This window comes from Vigna umbellata, chromosome 6 (assembly GCF_029865625.1).
Source record: "Vigna umbellata cultivar VRB3 chromosome 6, Vumbellata_1.0, whole genome shotgun sequence".
Classification (NCBI taxonomy): domain Eukaryota; kingdom Viridiplantae; phylum Streptophyta; class Magnoliopsida; order Fabales; family Fabaceae; genus Vigna; species Vigna umbellata.
The window spans coordinates 3455316-3473306 of record NC_142170.1 but is presented as its reverse complement, the minus strand read 5'-3'; the positions used below and the strand labels follow the sequence as shown (position 1 = coordinate 3473306).

At 33.8% G+C, this 17991-nt stretch overlaps 1 protein-coding gene across 1 annotated transcript; it reads right to left on the bottom strand.

Annotated features, from left to right (window-relative positions):
* Positions 1 to 6245: 6245 nt before the first annotated feature.
* Positions 6246 to 13526, bottom strand: LOC124843932 (DEAD-box ATP-dependent RNA helicase 36-like). Its single transcript, XM_088092906.1, has 8 exons — positions 13346 to 13526; positions 12771 to 13263; positions 11991 to 12313; positions 8477 to 8680; positions 8309 to 8390; positions 7229 to 7327; positions 6892 to 7059; positions 6246 to 6795 (listed from the first exon to the last, which is right to left on the bottom strand). The coding sequence occupies exons 1-8, from the start codon at positions 13474 to 13476 to the stop codon at positions 6610 to 6612; spliced, it is 1686 nt and encodes a 561-aa protein (XP_087949032.1). The 5' UTR covers positions 13477 to 13526; the 3' UTR covers positions 6246 to 6609.
* Between the last annotated feature and the right edge of the window lie 4465 nt (positions 13527 to 17991).

Here is a 17991-nt window from a genome sequence, read left to right as displayed (position 1 = left end):
TAAAACCTGTTAAACTAAACAACTATTAGGAAAAAAAATCTCTTTCATTAATTAAAGTATATGTATATGTTTTTAAATTTTAGATTGCTTGCTTCCATCATGTTTCTATTGTGCGTGAAGATACATTGATTCTTCCGGGAGGTTTCGAGGTACCTGATTAAGTTAGGAGGTGAATAAGGAATGAAAGTCAGTTAATGATGGATGGGATAAATGTGGAGTGGAATGGGAAGAATCGGACCGTGGCAGGAGATGGCGATATGAGAGTTGCACTGGACTTAGCAGAGTTCTTGGAGAGAGATAGAGGCGGGGGAGCAGTGTAGCGAAAACCTAGATCTTCGTCGTCATCTACAGTCTGAGAAGCCATGACCTGAGCGATGCGCTGAGCAGCGGCTTTGGCAGCAACATTCTGAGTCCTTTTGACGGTTGAAATTCCAGTTGTAGTGAGGGTGAGAAAGGAAGAACGAGAATGGCCACATGAGTGTCAGATTCTTATTGGCTAGAAACGTGGCAGAGAGTGTAGAGCGCAGCTGGCATCAAACCTGGCATCGCCGTTTGCCACATCTACTAAAACTTAACGCCGTCCGTTTTTAAGGACTAATACTAATAGTTTCAAAACTACGAGGACTAAAAACCATCAAAGTTTCGAGTAGGGACTAAAACCAAAATCGTGTGATACTTAAGGGACGAAAAACATATTTAACCCATTGTTTAAAAGTGTTACTGCATTATGATAAGGGGAGCATCACATTCTGCAAATGGTCTGTAAGAATTTTTTATGATGTATCTCTTTAAGCACTTCATTTCCTGTTACTTGATTGAATATCTTTTTTGTTAATGCCCAAAGAGGGAGAAGTAACTGGAAAACCAGTTTTTGGTTGTGCATCATCAAGAAAGGGGGAGATTGTTGATAGGGAGAGCTCTGTGAAAGTTAAACCCACATATATCCCATATATGTATTTTTGATGATGACAACAACAGAAATGTTTTAAGAGTTTCTTGCACACATTAAGCAAAGTTGTTGTTTCTATATTTGATTGTGTTTGAACTATATGTTATGCATATTAATCATGTTTATATCTATGATATGTGATTATATTTATGATATGCATATTCGTCATTGGTTAAAGATTGATAAAACTCTTTGCACCCTGTATATGTGGATGAATAAATTGTTTACACAATTTATAAATTTTTTTTCAACTCATTTGATATCAGTACACGATTAATTGCGGCAAACTGCTAGTTTTAACCGATTACATTATGTGGATAATCGATTAAAACTCATGTCTTTGCATATACTTGATTACTAAGTGTATTCATGAGTTTTTGGATGAAAAAGTTTTCAAATTTGTTTAAGTGTGATACTTAACCGATTACACTCTTTTCTTAATCGGTTAAAACACGTGTGTATTGAAAACTTGTTTTTTGATAAGTCATAACTACCTTAACGGTCATATTTTTAAATGTTATGACCTGCATTTATTGCTTAATCGATTACATGTTATGCTTAATCTGTTAAATGCGTTAAATATAATTTTGTTACAACATATTAATTGCTTAACCAATTACATTAATAACGTAATCGATTACATTAATAATGTAACAAATTAAAATAATTGTTGAGCGAATTCTTTAACAGATTATAAATCTATTTAATTTGTTAAGATGCGCAGAGTTGATCGTTATCATGATTTTGATCATTTAAACCTGTGATGATCATGATATAACTTGCAAACACAACTTTCTCAACCATGTTAAGTGTTAGCATAATGATAAACGGTATAAGAGCACAAGTTGTGCAGTAATATAAGATCCATGAAAGAGTATGAATGAGCAAAGATCATATGACAGTGATAACAGATTGCATTCATAACATTTTTATTCATTTAATCTCATCAAATCATTTATAGAATAATTCCAATAATTTCAATCAAATATCCAATCAATCATACAAATTGCATCCAAACAATAAGCTTAGATATGGATTCAAAATATAATTGATTATTTCTATCAAATATACAAAGTGCAATATGTTTCAACCTATGATTCATTTTCATACAATTAATGCATATATCAATCAGTTCAAGCACAAAAACATATCTGATCAAGCAATTGTTTTGCCATTTGTTGTGCAAGAAACTATTATAATTTTGATCTGTTATATATCTAATTATATTGTTTTAAATTTGATCAACTAAGCTCTGATTTATGATGCTCTAAGATAGGATAGGCCAACTCTTTCAGGAAGGTGGCTAGAGGAGGCTACTTGGATTGCTCTAACCTAGTGTGACCCTACAAGAGTATTATGGCACAAAAATGGTAGCACAACTTTACTCTATTTCAAACGTAATTACATGAAAGTAATACATCTCTATTTATAGGCTAAGGTGTCTCCAAATGGGCAGAAACTTAGACCTAAAAGAGCCACCTTGGCTAGCTTGGAGAGCAAGGAGAAATTCTCTCCATTAGGAGAAGGACAAATGGTATAAATCCTCTCTAATGAGAGGGGGAAATGTGGCCACTACTTATGGAGAATCGTCTTCATTCCTAGAGTGACATGTGGCCACTAATTAAGAAGAAAAATTCTCCAAACGGAGGGTGACACATGGCATGGACAACCCATCCCTCCTTGTCCATCAAGTTAGATGAAACTTTGACCAGCCCAAAATCACATCCAACTTTGGTCAACATTGGGCCTTGGCCCTTTGGTGAGTTAAGTGGTCAAAACCTTATTCTACTTAGCCCAAAATAAATCCTACACTACTAGGCCTATAATACAAAGCCCTAATAAATTCTAGACTACTTGGTCCAAATTACAAGACCCAAAATTATTCTTACTCTACTATAAGTTTCATGATGGCTAGAGATGGTCGAAGAGAGACAATATAGGCCCATCTTCCACAAATGACCTCAACTAATCTTCAATTTGTTTGGCCATTGCTAGGGGTATGCCATCAATACTGATGTGGTGCCATGAAAAAGAGACGTTGCTCCAGATCTCAAGTTGGGGAAGACAAAGATAGTGTATGCAAAAAAGATGGGAAAGGTGATTGTTGTCGACAGCGCAAGCGACGTTACTAGGCTCATCGTGAGGCAACGAATTTGGTCAAAGGTGGTAGCGCTAAGTTGCTTTGCTTTGATAAAGAAGATGGCCATAAATAGACGAAATAAAAATGCTACACTACGTGGATGGTGAGGAAGAAGGTGCACCACCAACGGTTACAAAGTCACCAGCTATGATTGTCGTGACGATGACTAGGTTTCTAGGTGGAAGAGAAGATAACCTAGGTTTCTTTGAAGAAAAGAGAGATGTGTTGAGACAAGATTGTTTAGAAAAACTAGATTGTCTAGCAACCTATGTTTTGAAGTTTAATAAACAACATTCAACGAAATATTGATCATAAGATATAATGTTTAGTGATGACATGTACTAAAGGATAATACTGGTTGAAATATATCTAATATATCGAACAAAATAAACATAAATAATACAATGTTTGAAGTAAACTTTGTTTAAATGAAATACAATAAAAACACAATCTATGTAATCGTTGATGCTTAAAAGTTCAACATACAAACATGGAAAGTCATCAAGTGTTTGTCAAGACAAGCTATCTAGGATATCGGGATAACACACTAAATGTTATCAAAAGATGCATAATTATCTGATATCTCAAACATATCCAAGGCAGAAGGTACATGTGGTGTCAAACGTTATAAAACTTTCAACAAAATATCTAACACTTTAACAAAAGTTATAGCATCTGAAAATAAGCTCTTTTAAACATGTCTAAACGATGTACTAGGCTTAAAAGATCATATCATAACATACCAAACATTTTGCCTTCGAACAATGCATTTATTAAAACATGCTAAGATGTGAGAAAATATTTTGAACACGCAACATGCTTAATGATCATCAACGTTTAAAACATTTAATGTTGTATGAAAAAAATACCTTTTTGCTTGCATGCTTTGTTCTTGTTATTTGTACAGGTAATGTCAATACTAAAGCTTTATTCAGGAGCGTCACACAAAGGACAAAATAACGTTGAATAATAAAAAGACATTCTTAAAATGTTTCCTCAAGCTTTGCACTAAAAGGTCGTACAAGCTACATTTGAATGAAATCATTGTTTTAATATAATGTAGACCTGAATTTAACTAGTTGCCTAAAAAGCCTATGGAGTCTATTCAGAAATCAATTATGTGTTCAACAATCATTTCTCAAGAGGATTATATGAAGAAGATTCATTGAAGTTGAAGAAGGTGAAAATAGAAGAGAGAAAGAGAACATGTTCAAAAAATATCATAAGACAATATCTCTACTCTACCTCAAAGCATATATCATTTGATGTTCTTCAACATAAGAGGAAGAATCTCATATGTTCACAGATTGTATTGTATTGATCCTCTCCTTGTGAGTTATTCAAATCTGTATTTATAATCAAACACAGATTGTGTTTATATTTAAACACTTCTATTGAGCTATATGTACTAGTCAAGATTAACTAGGGAACCAGAAGTGGTTGACAATACTCAATGTATACAAAGAGTGGTTATAGTACTTGAAAACTATGACTAGATAAAATCATTATAATCAAAATTGATTAGTATTGATATTAGGAGTAGTTAAACTCAAACTAGTCTTAATTGATTAGGGAAACCGTGAATGGTTAGAATACTCAATGTATAGTTTTTATTTTATTATAATTTTAAATAAGATTAATGAAACTTCTCAAAAGTTTTGAAAAAGACTAAACATATTTCAGAATCTAGTAAACCAATATAAAAACATGTGTTATTATCTTTTCTATTTGAAATATTTTTCTAAAATAATTTATTGAAAATACAATCGCGTAATAATTATAACAAATTCTCTTACTCCTGCTATAATTCATAAGCATTATTATTTAAGTAAAGTTTCTAACCATTAATGATTACCAAATTCCAAGGATTTGGTTGGAATGTTCACATTTCGGAGCATAGGCTACTATAATTATAAAAGGCTTAATACCCTATTTTGTTCCCAGTTTCGCTCGAAAATGTCAAATTAGTTCATCCTTTGAAAAATGCGTCAATTACGTCCTCACTTAATAAAATTTGCATCAATGAAATCCCTTCCGTTAAATCCGTACAAACGGAGTTACTTAATAAGAGAGAAAAATAATTAACGCCGTTTGTACGGATTTAACGGAAGGAATTTCATTGATGCAAATTTTATTAAGTGAGTACGTAATTGACGCGTTTTTTAAAGGATGGACTAATTTGACATTTTCGAGCGAAACTGGGGACAAAATAGGGTATTCAGCCATTATAAAACTAAGAATCTTATTTTTTTGAGATTCCTCACACAGTTATACAATTCAACTTTTATAAGAATTGTGAAATAATTCATTATTTTTATTTTTATTTAGTTAAATATATTTTTATTTCTAAATTTTCGTATAAAATTAAAATTTATGTATATTCAAAACTTTAATACATTTTCTCCAAAATTTAAAAACAAATTAATATAATCTTTTTAATTTAATATGTCATAAACAAATTAAAAGTTAAATTTAACATAATACATATTTAACATGTCAAAAATTTTTTATATAACTAAATTAAAAAAAACTATATTCATTTATTTATAAAATTTAAAATTAATATATATCAAAACTTGAAAATTTTGTGTCAAAATTCAAAAATTAAAATCATATTCTATTTTTGTTTTTCAATTTTTTCCTCTTCTATCGTCACACCTCTCTTTTCCTTCTCTCTCCACTGGTGTCCCTTCTCTATCAAGTCTCTTCTTCCACCTGACCTCCACCAGAATCTCTTTATTTTTTCTCCCCCTCTATTCTCCTTTCACAAAATAAATAATACATTTTGAATTATAAATTCGAAATACTAAATATGTATTAATTCATAAACGATTTTTCTTGATTCCAAATACAAAAACTTCCCTTGGAACATAATCATCATTTACCATTTTTCTAAAACATTAATTATCATAAAATCACTTCACAAGTCATTTAATGTCTTTCTTCCCTTGGCCTCCCGCATTTCAATGGATAGATTATTTTAGTCACTTTTACTATTAGCCATCTTATTCATTGTTTTCACCTCATCCTCCCAAAATCTGCAATAAATGATATAATGTTGAGAAAAACCTTTGATAAAATGTCCACCATCTCACGTTTTCCCATTCACAAACTTGAACTTACGAACTTGCTTAAAAAAGCCAAATCCAAAGGATCAACACATTAATAAAACAATTGAATTCACAAAATATGACAATTTTGTTCCAACTGTACAATTTTCTGAAGCTAAATCAGCAGCGTATATAACTGGCTACAAAATTGATTGATGACACCCTGCCTCTCAATGGCTACAAAATCAGAGCTCAAAATAAAAGGAAGAATATTGCCTAGATGTGTTTAATCTCAACTCTACAAACAATCAGGAAGACACGAATACAATAACAAACCATTTATCAAAGGAAGATACCTCTTTTCTTTCGGCTTTTGATTTTAACTCTTTTTCTCTTTAAATATTCTTTCCATAATTAGAAATCATCGTTTTCTTAAATATACTAATGTACTTCTTTTGGAGTTTGCTATATCAGCTGATGCCTCCTCTACTCTCTTTTTTTCTGTTTTTTTCCTTCCCCTGTGCAAATTCTTTACTTCTTTGATTTAACTTTTTTTCATTAACAAACCTTTTTCTTTTAGCACTTTTAGTTTTTGTTTCCCTCTCACTGCTATCCTTACCCATCTTCATTTCCTCGACATTCTTAGCACCGAAAACCTACACAATACATCAAAGTAAACAAGTCGATTGGAAAAATGGCCAATTATGCAAGTCAATAACAGGAAGAGAAAGAAGACATTCAGTGTTTTATACCTCTTTCCCTTGCTCTGAAAATTTTTTACTTTTTTTTCTCCTTTTATTTTTCTTCAACAGTCCTTTCTCTGCAAGCATTTTCAGTTTCTGGTTTTTCCGCTCTTTAGCTTTCTCCTCAAAGCCATCATCTATCATTCTCATTTCTGCTACATTCTTAGCACTGAAAACCTACAATACATCACAGAATTAACAAGTCAAATAGAAATTTAGAACAAAAAAAACAAACCTTTACATAGCTCATAATTGAAAATGCAAAAATTATTTAGACACAGAAAAGGAAACAAATTAAATATATAATTCAATAGCTAGAACAAAAAACCGCCTAGCAAAAACATACCTTTTTCATGAGAGCAAGCGCCTCACTTTCTTTGTATTCAATCATTTCAAGTTGTTTCTCAATAAGTGCTTCTATTTCATGAATAAGTTCAACATCATTCTGAAAATGTCAAAATGTCAAACAAATAAGGAAACCTTTGCAATAAAAATATCAGAATCCTAAAATGATTTCATTTATACGAACATGAGTAACAATTGAAAAAACACAGCAAAACCACAGATCAACAAATATTTTCTGAATATGTTTGAGTAATAACTCCCACCCAATAGAATGGAATTATTTATATTCAGAGGCCACACAACCTATGTCATCACACTTAAAAAATGGTTATACATCAAGATATCCTAGACACTGCCATCCACAAGACAAGCAGGCAATTATCTAGAGTATGAACTCATTTTTCTAAGGTTTGCACAACACCCACAATCAAGTTTAAAAGTACTGACTTACATCGGTATGTCTGGGATACAGATTGTACCGATTTAGATACTAACATAATTCAAAAAGGAAGAACCTAGGGCATTACCCCAGGATCCATGCAGTTTAAAAGTATCTATGGTCCCCCTATAAATCTCAGAAACCAATTCACGACAACCATAGCAGTATTATAGTTAGTTGGTTAGGTTCATAATATCCCTTTAAGCTAAATTTAGATGGTAATGGTCATTAAGTGTCAAATTTAGTGAAATGACACCTTTAACAACTTTCAGAGATGCAAAAGTTTATCAATTTAATTGTTGAATTATATAACTGTCTATGGTAACATTGTTGATTTCAAGCTTGGGCAAATGAGGAGGGTTGTGTCATGCCCATTTCCATGGCTCACTCAAAATGAATGACGTGCTAATCCTAGGTTATCTCAGAATAACAAGTTGTATCTCTCGACTATAGTATTAAATGAGTTTAGTCGCCACATCAACACTCAAGTGTGATGTTGCATAAGCAACAGGCCTCTCAAATTTAACAATTTATTACACACAAAAATTCTTAGGTATTAGGTACAAATTCAATACTTGCAAACTTCAATTCAAATAACAAACAAATATACAAGCTTTCATATTAAATATAACATGTGCTAACCTGGGTGACAAGGCTCAAAGCCAGTCCACCTCTACCGGCTCTTGCCGTTCGACCAACTCGATGAATATAATCCCGTGGAAACCTGGAGATAAATAGTTGCAATATGCTAATTGAAATGCTTCAAATGTCTATTAAGAAGGTAAAAAAATTGGCACAACAAAAGGTAACCTTGGAACATCATAGTTGATAACAAGGTCAACTGTAGGAATATCCAATCCACGACTGGCAACATCAGTTGCTAGCAGTACAGAAACCTTTCCTGATTTAAATTGATGAAGAGCTTCAAGCCTCTGAGTTTGTGATTTGAATGAATAAAGAGCTGCTGCTTCTTGATCAAGCACTTCCAGCATTAAACTTAAACGATGACAATCTCTGAAATTTGGAAACATTTAGGAACATCTAAAAAATATTTACAAGAGAATGACAATAGTAGGGTAGGATCACTTTTATTATTTTATATATCATTGTGCTACCTAACTATCAGAAATTCTATCATTTAGGATCCTTATTCAAAGGGATTTTCTTTAGTCAATTACGGCAAGTTAATTGACCCTTTGATTAGGGTTAGCATTTCAGTATGCAATCTAACTTGAAGTATAAAAGGCATAAGTGCGTGAGCATTGTTTTATGACATCACATCAGAATACACTATATAAATTCAAGAACCTATTTACCTCCTTCATTATCTAATATCATATTTCAACAGGAATAAAAGATGAACGTAACTGCTGCCATTTTTTAACTTGGGATATCTGAATCAGAATTTAGAAACAAAATAGCCTTTCTATAAAGAAAACAAAAATAGCCAACAGAGTCAATGACCTAATTTTCAGAGTCCTGTCAAATTCATGATAGCAGAACCATTGTTCATTTACATTGCAAACACCTGAGCACTAAGATTTGGTCACAGTTAAACAGTTCCAAATAAATGAAATAATGAAATGCATGTGAATCAGGTATGCCTCATTATTCAACTAAAGATGTCTATATAAGCTATTGTTGGAGGAAAAAGAGGATAGCAACAAATGCCTAATAATTATTTACCTAGTTGAAATAATAACCGCTTTCAAAATTTAATAACAATCAAATTATATTTTGCACACATAAAGGCCTAAATTTAGCTTAGTAGAACAAAAACAGCTTGGATTGTCGACAAAGCCATGCTAAACATCGGTTGGTGTGGGGAGTTACACACCAAAAATGAAAGCAAAGCAAGCAATTATTTATATATACAAATTATAGGAGCCATTTTTCATTACTTGTATGAATAACAGTTATAACATGACAGCTCTCGGGCTTCTTTAGAGCCAAACAAAAATTTCTTCCAACATCAATTTCCATCCTTGACCTCCATGCAGTATTAGTAACTTGAGTATTATGGGATATCTAAGTCCCACATCAAGTACTATGGGATGTTCAAATGGAGTACATATGTGCTTCGTTCTATAGTGCCTAAAAGCAAGCCTTTAAGGGTGGGTGGGTTCCTCCAGTGCTTGAGAACTTATCAAATGGTATTCAGAGCAGTAAACCAGAGAATTGTGGCTGTCATTTGGGGCAGAGTTTTAGAGCTTTCTTAATCAGAAATTGAGCACATCACTATCAAACAAAACTTGAAAAAAAAATGGAGGAGCAACCACAACATGATGAGGCACAACTAGAGCTGGGTATATGATTGAGGCCATCCATGCTATGAAGCCCAGACACGGAGATGACAGACACAAAGATACGGCTAAATTAAAAAATTATAGGATACAGACACAGCACATACATACATCTTTGATTTCCTCCAAAGATTAGACTTCCAAGAACATTTTGAGTTCTTCCACAGTTGATTGGACTTCAGTCATGAAGGATACTGTATCATGGTCAATCATTTTGAGAGATGCAAGCTTGTTTGCAGAATCATACAAACGTTGGGTATCATTGGCATAAATGTTTTGAGCTTTCTTCCAAAAGGAGTGGCATGTTTTGAAAGCTCTAAGAGACATCAGAAGTCTTGGTTCCACAGAATGCTACAACAAGGCATACAGCTGGAAATCCGCTTGTTTCCATTGTTTAGCTTTTCTAGCTGGCACATGGCTTCCTCCATCTTGCTCAAGGTGGTCATGATGTCCTAGGCTAAGGAACCACATTTCAACAAATGCAGCCCACGACAGATAATTTAGCTTCAAGGAAGTAATGCAGGGGCTTCTAGAGAATGAAATAGCACTTCCATTGGTCATTGTTGACCAAGAAGACAAAAACAACAAGGAACCAGCGAGAAGGTTTGAAAACAATAATGAAAAACTAAAGCCCTTGGATGACTTCGAACCACGATGGAACAAAGCTTTGAAGGCCAAAACAGAGACAGCAAGAATTAGGTTCCGCACCTGCGTGGTTGGCTGTTGCTCAAAGAGGAACTCCAAATTCAGTGGTTGCTGACGAAAACTGTAATGGCCGACAATGGTGGCCAGTGACGCACAGCAACGGCAGACAGTGAATGGCGGCGAAAACTATGCCAAAGATGACAGAGACAAGCAAAGCAGGATCAACCCATTTTGAAAGGCTTAATAGATCCCTCTCATAATCTTTTATTTATAATGAAAAAACTGATTCAAGAGTACATGAAAGATTAAGAGACTAAACTAGACACCTAGGTGCAGAACTAGGTAAGGCTAAAGGTACACCTAACAGATTGTCTAACACACCACACCCTACTTAGGCTTAATGATGATACATAGATGAAATCATTCTAACAATATTTAATAAATCGCAACTTATACAGAAGAGATAAACAACATATCAACACATAAAAATAGAACCAAATACTAATTCTACCCATTTTTTTCACTATCATTGATTTACACTTTATAGAAGAAACCGAGTAAGTACGAAAACCTCAAAGATATGCATTCAATAAAACTCTGGTTCACCCATCAACTAAAAAACATATATTGAAAAATTCATAACGTTAAAATGATTGCCTCCATTTTCAGCTGCATGGAATGCATACCAGAGAAAGTAGAAATCCTGCTTTTGTCCAATATCTATTTTCTAAGTAAAGACACCAAAACCAATTTCAAGTCAAACCAGTTTGCCAAATAAAAATATATAATTCCAAATTTTCATTGTCAAACAACAACAACTTTTTTTTCTTGTAACATCACAAATTTTAATTACTTACTGAATGTCATACACAAAGGCCATTACACGGAACTATATCACCAGACCACAAACAGATTCAATTAGACAACGGTCCACAACAATAAGCTTCAATTGAGTCCATCATAAACTGTCAACAAAAGAAAAAGAAATGCAATAACAGACAGTCAAATTTCATCATAATAATATTGGAATGAGAATGTTTACCCTTTTTACTTCATTGCAGGTGGGCACAGGGAAGCTAAACAAAAAATAACAGCCTAATAATTTATTTAAGAAAAGCAGTCAAAGGTAAAATTCTGATATTGGATATTTAGATATTAATAGTCAAGTCAGGAACCAACTAACGAAAACAAGAGCATCAAACAAATAAATTAGCAGGTGTGATTGTTTGATAAAATAGAAGCTGAAAGAGGCCACATTTTCCTATAGCACCACAAAAATATATAGATATGGAGGTAGCATAAAAATGAATAACAAACCATAATATAGAAAACAAAATTGTTAACAAAGAATCTAAACATACAATGTAGAAATATACCTGCATGTTGAGATAAACACGATGGCAGACCGAATTCCCATATCCTCCATTTTTGACAAGATATGCATCAAATATACATCCTTCACCTTTTTAGGGATGAATATCACTTGTTGCTTAAGTGATTCAACTGTTTTAAAACCTTCATATGCCTCGTAGACATACATCTTATCTTGGTAACGTTCTCGCAACTTTTGCAGATTACTTGTACTTGTCGCAGAAAAGAACAGATTTTGTCGATTTTCAGGTAAGCACTGAAAGATAAATTTCAATTCCTCCTGAAAACAAGCATCCAGAACTCGATCTGCTTCATCCAAGACAAGAAACTGCAGAAGCACAAGTCAAATATTAATTCATATAATTATGAACAATACCATAGGTAAAAGAGTATAATTAAAATGCTTATCTAAACCTGCTTTAAATCAGGTCATTCATTACCTTGTTTCAGGAGAAAACGGGAGGAATAATTAGGTTTATGAACCCTAAATCCATTTAATGAGTTCCAACACAAAGTTGTGCATGTTTGGATTAAAAATAACAGTAGAAACAAATCTTTCATTAAACGGTTCATATATTTGAACGCTCAATGTGCAACCCTAAAGAAAAAATGCATATATTAAAACTAAGTTTAAATGTGGCCAATCGAGATTAATTTTATTTGAAGTTTTGGTTTTAAAGCTACTTTTGGACCTATAAATTGAAATCCAGACCAACACCGAACTGCTTATCCAAAAGCAGCTCCAAATCGAATTACAACTCCAAATCGAATTACAAGCTCACTACCTTGGTTCTGGAGAAAACAGGAGAAATATCAGGGTTATCACGGAGCAAGACGTGGATTCTCCCAGGTGTGGCAATGACGAGGTGCGGCCTCGCAACCAAATCCTTCGCCTGCTTGAGCATATCCATGCCGCCTACCACAACCGTGATGCGGAGGTGCACGGCAGAGCCCAGAGCGCGGAACTGCTCCGCGAGCTGGAACGCGAGTTCGCGCGTGGGCGTCACTACGAGTGCGAAAACGCCGAAGGGGTGCTCAGCGAGTCGATGCAGGATCGGAAGAGCGAAGGCCGCCGTTTTCCCGCTCCCAGTCTCGTCGATGCCAAGCACGTGCCGGCCCTCTAGCACAGGCAGTATGCAACGCTGCTGCACGTGTCGTGGCATCCGCATTCCGAGCTCCCGGCACGTACTAACGACCCACTCCGCCAGGCCAAGGTCATCGAACGTCTTGCCGTCTGTTGCGGCTTCGTCGAGGTCTTCGCGGCCGTCCGCGGTGGAGCTAGGGTTCATGTAGGGTTAGTTAATTAGGGATGAAAAATTGAATTTAGAGTTGTATGTGAACTGAAGTGATTAAAGAGTACCGTTGATGAGATTCTTGAGTTTGAGTAAATGGGAGCGTGTGACCATGAGAGTGGTGGGGTTTTACTTTATTTTTCCCACCTCCCACGGCGTCGCCGACGCCGTCGCTATTGTCTCTGGGCGAACGCTTCATTCTGTCTATACCCAAAGCCCCAATTTCAGAAGGGGTTTTTGTTAAAAGTAGGCGAAATACGATACAATTTAAAAACTTTACAAATTGTATTTGATTTCAAAGGTATCGATTTCTCTTCACATACAAGGACTTCACACAAGAATAATTTCAATGCTTACATATGATTTTTAAATTAAAATCACTTTATTATTGTAATTTTTGTAATTCAAAAATAATTATGTTTTGTCTTTTCATTCACAATTTATTATTATCATTATGTATTTTTAATATTAAAAAATTATTTATCGTTTATTATAAGTGTTCAATCATCAATAAATAAATAAATAAATAAATAAATATATATATATATATATATATATATATATATATATATATATATATTAAGGGAGAATAGGAGAATAACTTTTATTGATAAAATTGGGGAATCCAATTTTATTGGGTCTAGAAATAACCCATTAAATATCAAGAAAAGATAAGATAAGTTTAGTGTTTCTAAAAATCATCAATTTAATCAATTATGAAATAAAATATCACATAATTTGATTAAATGAATAATGATTGTAAAAAGTCCATCAAGGCAATAAATCATTTTATTTATTAAAAAATTTGAAATAGATGCATCACATATAAAATATAAAATAAATAACAAAACATTATTGAAAATGAATTATTTTATATCTTTATATTTAAAAATTTACAATAATGATATTATACTTAAAAATAATAGAACTTATGACGAATATATAAATATTAGGAATTTGGAAAGTATAAGATAAGTATATCAATACAATATTTTATACATTAATGTAGAAAAGGTTTTTTATATGGACATTTTATATATGTTGAAAGTGGCGCGATGACAATATTGTAAATATGATAAGTTTTTTTATACAGATCTCTGAGGAAAAGTAGATGACCAATTGGAATCATTTAGAGTAAGTCTAGGCAACAAGGAGTGACTTTTGGAATATACGTTTTTTAGGGAATAGGAATAGTGTCAAGGAAACAAAAATGGTAAGATTTTCGCAAAAGAGAAGAATTCTCAAGGTTTTATCAAGATCATAGTAATTTTGAAGAGAGTTCTTTGAGAGTGATCGTTTTTGCGTTACAGTTGTTATGAAGATAGTGTCATTTTAAGTAAACAAATTAGTAAGGAAGTATGGAATCACAGTAGTGTAGCAGATGATGGTGGACATGTTCTTATCAGAAAAGTGGTGTGTATGAAGAACTTTCTTAATCATGGGTTGGTGGTTTGTGAGGGATGAGTTTCTTTAAAACAATATTGGTGTTGTTATATGAGAATGAGTTGGGAGTGTTTGGTGATCTTCAAGAGTCAAAAGTGAGTTTAGGTATGGAAGAAATAGGTATAAGGCAGAGAAGACAAGTGAGCCTACGGTTTCAGGCTGTAGTGTCAACTTGGAAATTATAAAGTGATATAGGACGTTGAACAAGGAAAGTGGGTCAATGAGATGAAGAAGAGAAGTTGAGTTTTGGTTTCAAGTTGTAGTGTCAATCTTGAGGTGAAGAAGCATTAACAATTGTTGGAACAAAAAGAAAGTTCATGTTGTTAGTTTAATGAGGGCAGAGACTAAGAGTTAGCTGAAAAAGTGTGAAGACTAATTGTCTAAAGGGAATGCGGTGAAGAGAACTCATTAGTATAGTTAAAATACTATAACTGGTGAGTTTCTCAAAGTAGTTGAGCTAGGGTGGTTGGATAAATCCTAGTTTAAGAGGTATCGTAAGGTGGATAAGTATTGATCAAGCTAGTGATTTCAAGTTGAAAAGGATATAGATCTAAGTATGGGTCAGGTTGGCAAGTTGAAGAAGTGTAAATGAAGTGCTCAAGTTGGTTTTGGCATTACAACGGATAAGAGTTCTAGTTTGGTAATGGGATAACATAGTTGGAAACTATGTTACTCAAGAGTGGAGAAGAGTAAAGTAATGTGAAGTCCTCAGGTGTGTTTAAAGGTGATCAAGAGTGATTAACATTTGACAGTAAATCAGAAGTTGTAGTGATCAAGTCAGTTGTATGGTGCTTCTTAAAAGGGATCAGTGAAAGTCAGATGAGGGGTTGGTAGTGTGGTAGACACAAAATGGTTGGTTATGTGAAAGAAAGATTCGTAAGAGTTGAAGTTAAAGGTTGAGAATTGGTGGAGTATAAGACCCTAGGAAAATGTGGTAATTAGGGAATAATGTGGTTATGAGACTTGGACATTATTATTGGTAATTGTTGTTGGATTATTTCATGTTTTTCTACAATTATAATTATTATGTTATTATTTAATGTTATTATTGATTAAGTAGAACACATTGGTCTGTTGTTATCATGATGATTTGTGTGGTGTGTTGTTACCAATATGATGTGTTGGATTGATGGTAGAAGAGTGATTTGAGATTTAATAGGTGTGGGCCAAATTTTTGAAAGAAAGAGAGTTAAAGTAAACTTTTGGGTTTAATTTGTATTTTGGGACCCAAGGGCAAAAGAGTCTTATACCCTCATTAAGTGGTGTGGACATTAAGTTAAGGGGATGTAGAAAGAAAAGGAATAAAAAATAAAAATCTGAAACGAAATAGAAAGATTATGTGAATCTATGAGATATTTGGTGGTTGTTAATATTTTAAATATTACATAAAATAAAATAAGAAAGAAAATCTTGGTGGTTTTATAGATTAAATGAGAGATATTATTTTAATTAAAAAGATAGAGATAGAATAGAAAAAGATAAAAAGGAGAAGAGTAAAAGGGGGCTACATATTGCTACCCTAAAATCCAAAAACGAAAATTTGAGAGTTAAGGGAGAGAAGAGACGTTTCTAGGAGAGAAGAGGAAGAGCTACAGAAAACCCTAGTGCAAGGAAAAACTTGTTGTATTTTTGAAGTTAGATAAAACCCTATGATTGGCCAAGGTATGGGAAGTTTACCTTTGTTTGTTAATTGTTGTATGATATATCTGTTCTTGGTTATTTGATTAATGATCCTTTTTGATATATGTTTATATGATTATGGTTGTATGTTGCTCTTGTTGGGCAAGGGTTTATGTATGCATGGGCATAGGGTTTATGTAATATTTGTGTTGGGTTTTCCCTATGAATGTATGTATGGTTGTTGGGTTATCCCAATGGAGGGTTTGATGCTGGGAGAATAAAGTTATGAGGCTTGGGGGTTTTCCATGCAAATGTATATGTAAGGGTGTGGTAATAATTATATGCATTATAATTGTGTTGTTTGGATTATAATATGTATAATGATTGAATTTGGATGATACAAGTGTTGTAAGTATGTGATGCTTGAATGCATGAATGATGTTTTGGGGGAGTTTCCTCGTGATTTAGGGTTATTGCATGTGTGTATGCAGACTTGAATTATATCCAGGATGTGTTTCGTTTCGCAGATAATTGATTATCACTAGTGATAATCGATTATTGTGGGCCGATTTTGAGTCTGGTTGCGCGAATACTCGATTATCACTTATGATAATCAATTATCACCTCTTGCGTGACGTTTCTAGGTGATTTTCACTAAGATAATCGATTATCAACAGTGATAATCGATTATCACAGTGTATTTTGGTGAATATTAGCGAATTCCTAGGAAGCAGTGAAGTGTGTTGGTACTTAAGGAATGAGAGTAATGAGCATGTTTAGGGTCAATTTTGACTTGTGATTGTGAATTGGAGCATGAATGAGTGTTTGGATGTATTGGAGTATGTGATTGATGAGCATGAGAGTGGAGGATAAAGTCTACTTGTTGTACCTAGTAAATCCTGGTGTTATCTGCTGATGAGTCAATATTTTCTTGACTTCACGTAGTTTATTGTACCGGATTTAATTAGGGAATTATGCTTAAATGTCCAGTATTTCCCCATTTTTGCTAATTGTGCTTAATTTGACCATAAATTCTTATTTTAATTAATTTAAATTACTTGAGGCTAATTATTTGCATTATTAATTATAGGGAAATTGTTGGATAATATTTTGGGACTTAAAGAGAAATGCCACATCAATTATATTTTAAGCTAAAATGAAAGAGGAGGTGTGAATTTCAATTATGGGAGTGCACACGGAGGTGGGCTTGATTGGAGAAGTTTCTTTTCTTTTCTTTTAAAATGAAGAAGTGGTGTTGGATGGGAATGAAAGGAAGCTACACACGCTGCAGTAGCTGATTTCGTTTTGGGCTTGGAGAAGTGGATTTCAAGTGGTGTGTTTAGAGAAAAAAAATGTGTTGTCCAGCTAGAGAAAGAAGTGGACGCTGCTGGAAGAAAAATAGCACACAGAACATCACGGCCCAAAGCAGAAGCAGCAGCACACGAAGAAGCGGTCCAACAACACGGAATGAGTGTGAAAAAAATCAGCTTTGGATTTAAAAGAAAGGTACCGAGAGGAGAAGATGTACGCACGACCCAAAAGAAAGGAGGGCTGCCACGTCTTTGAAGGGGAGTGACGTCCAACACCTTGGTCTAGCAGCATGTCCAGGAGGTGTCACGGCTTGGTCCAGCAGCATGTCACGACCCAACAA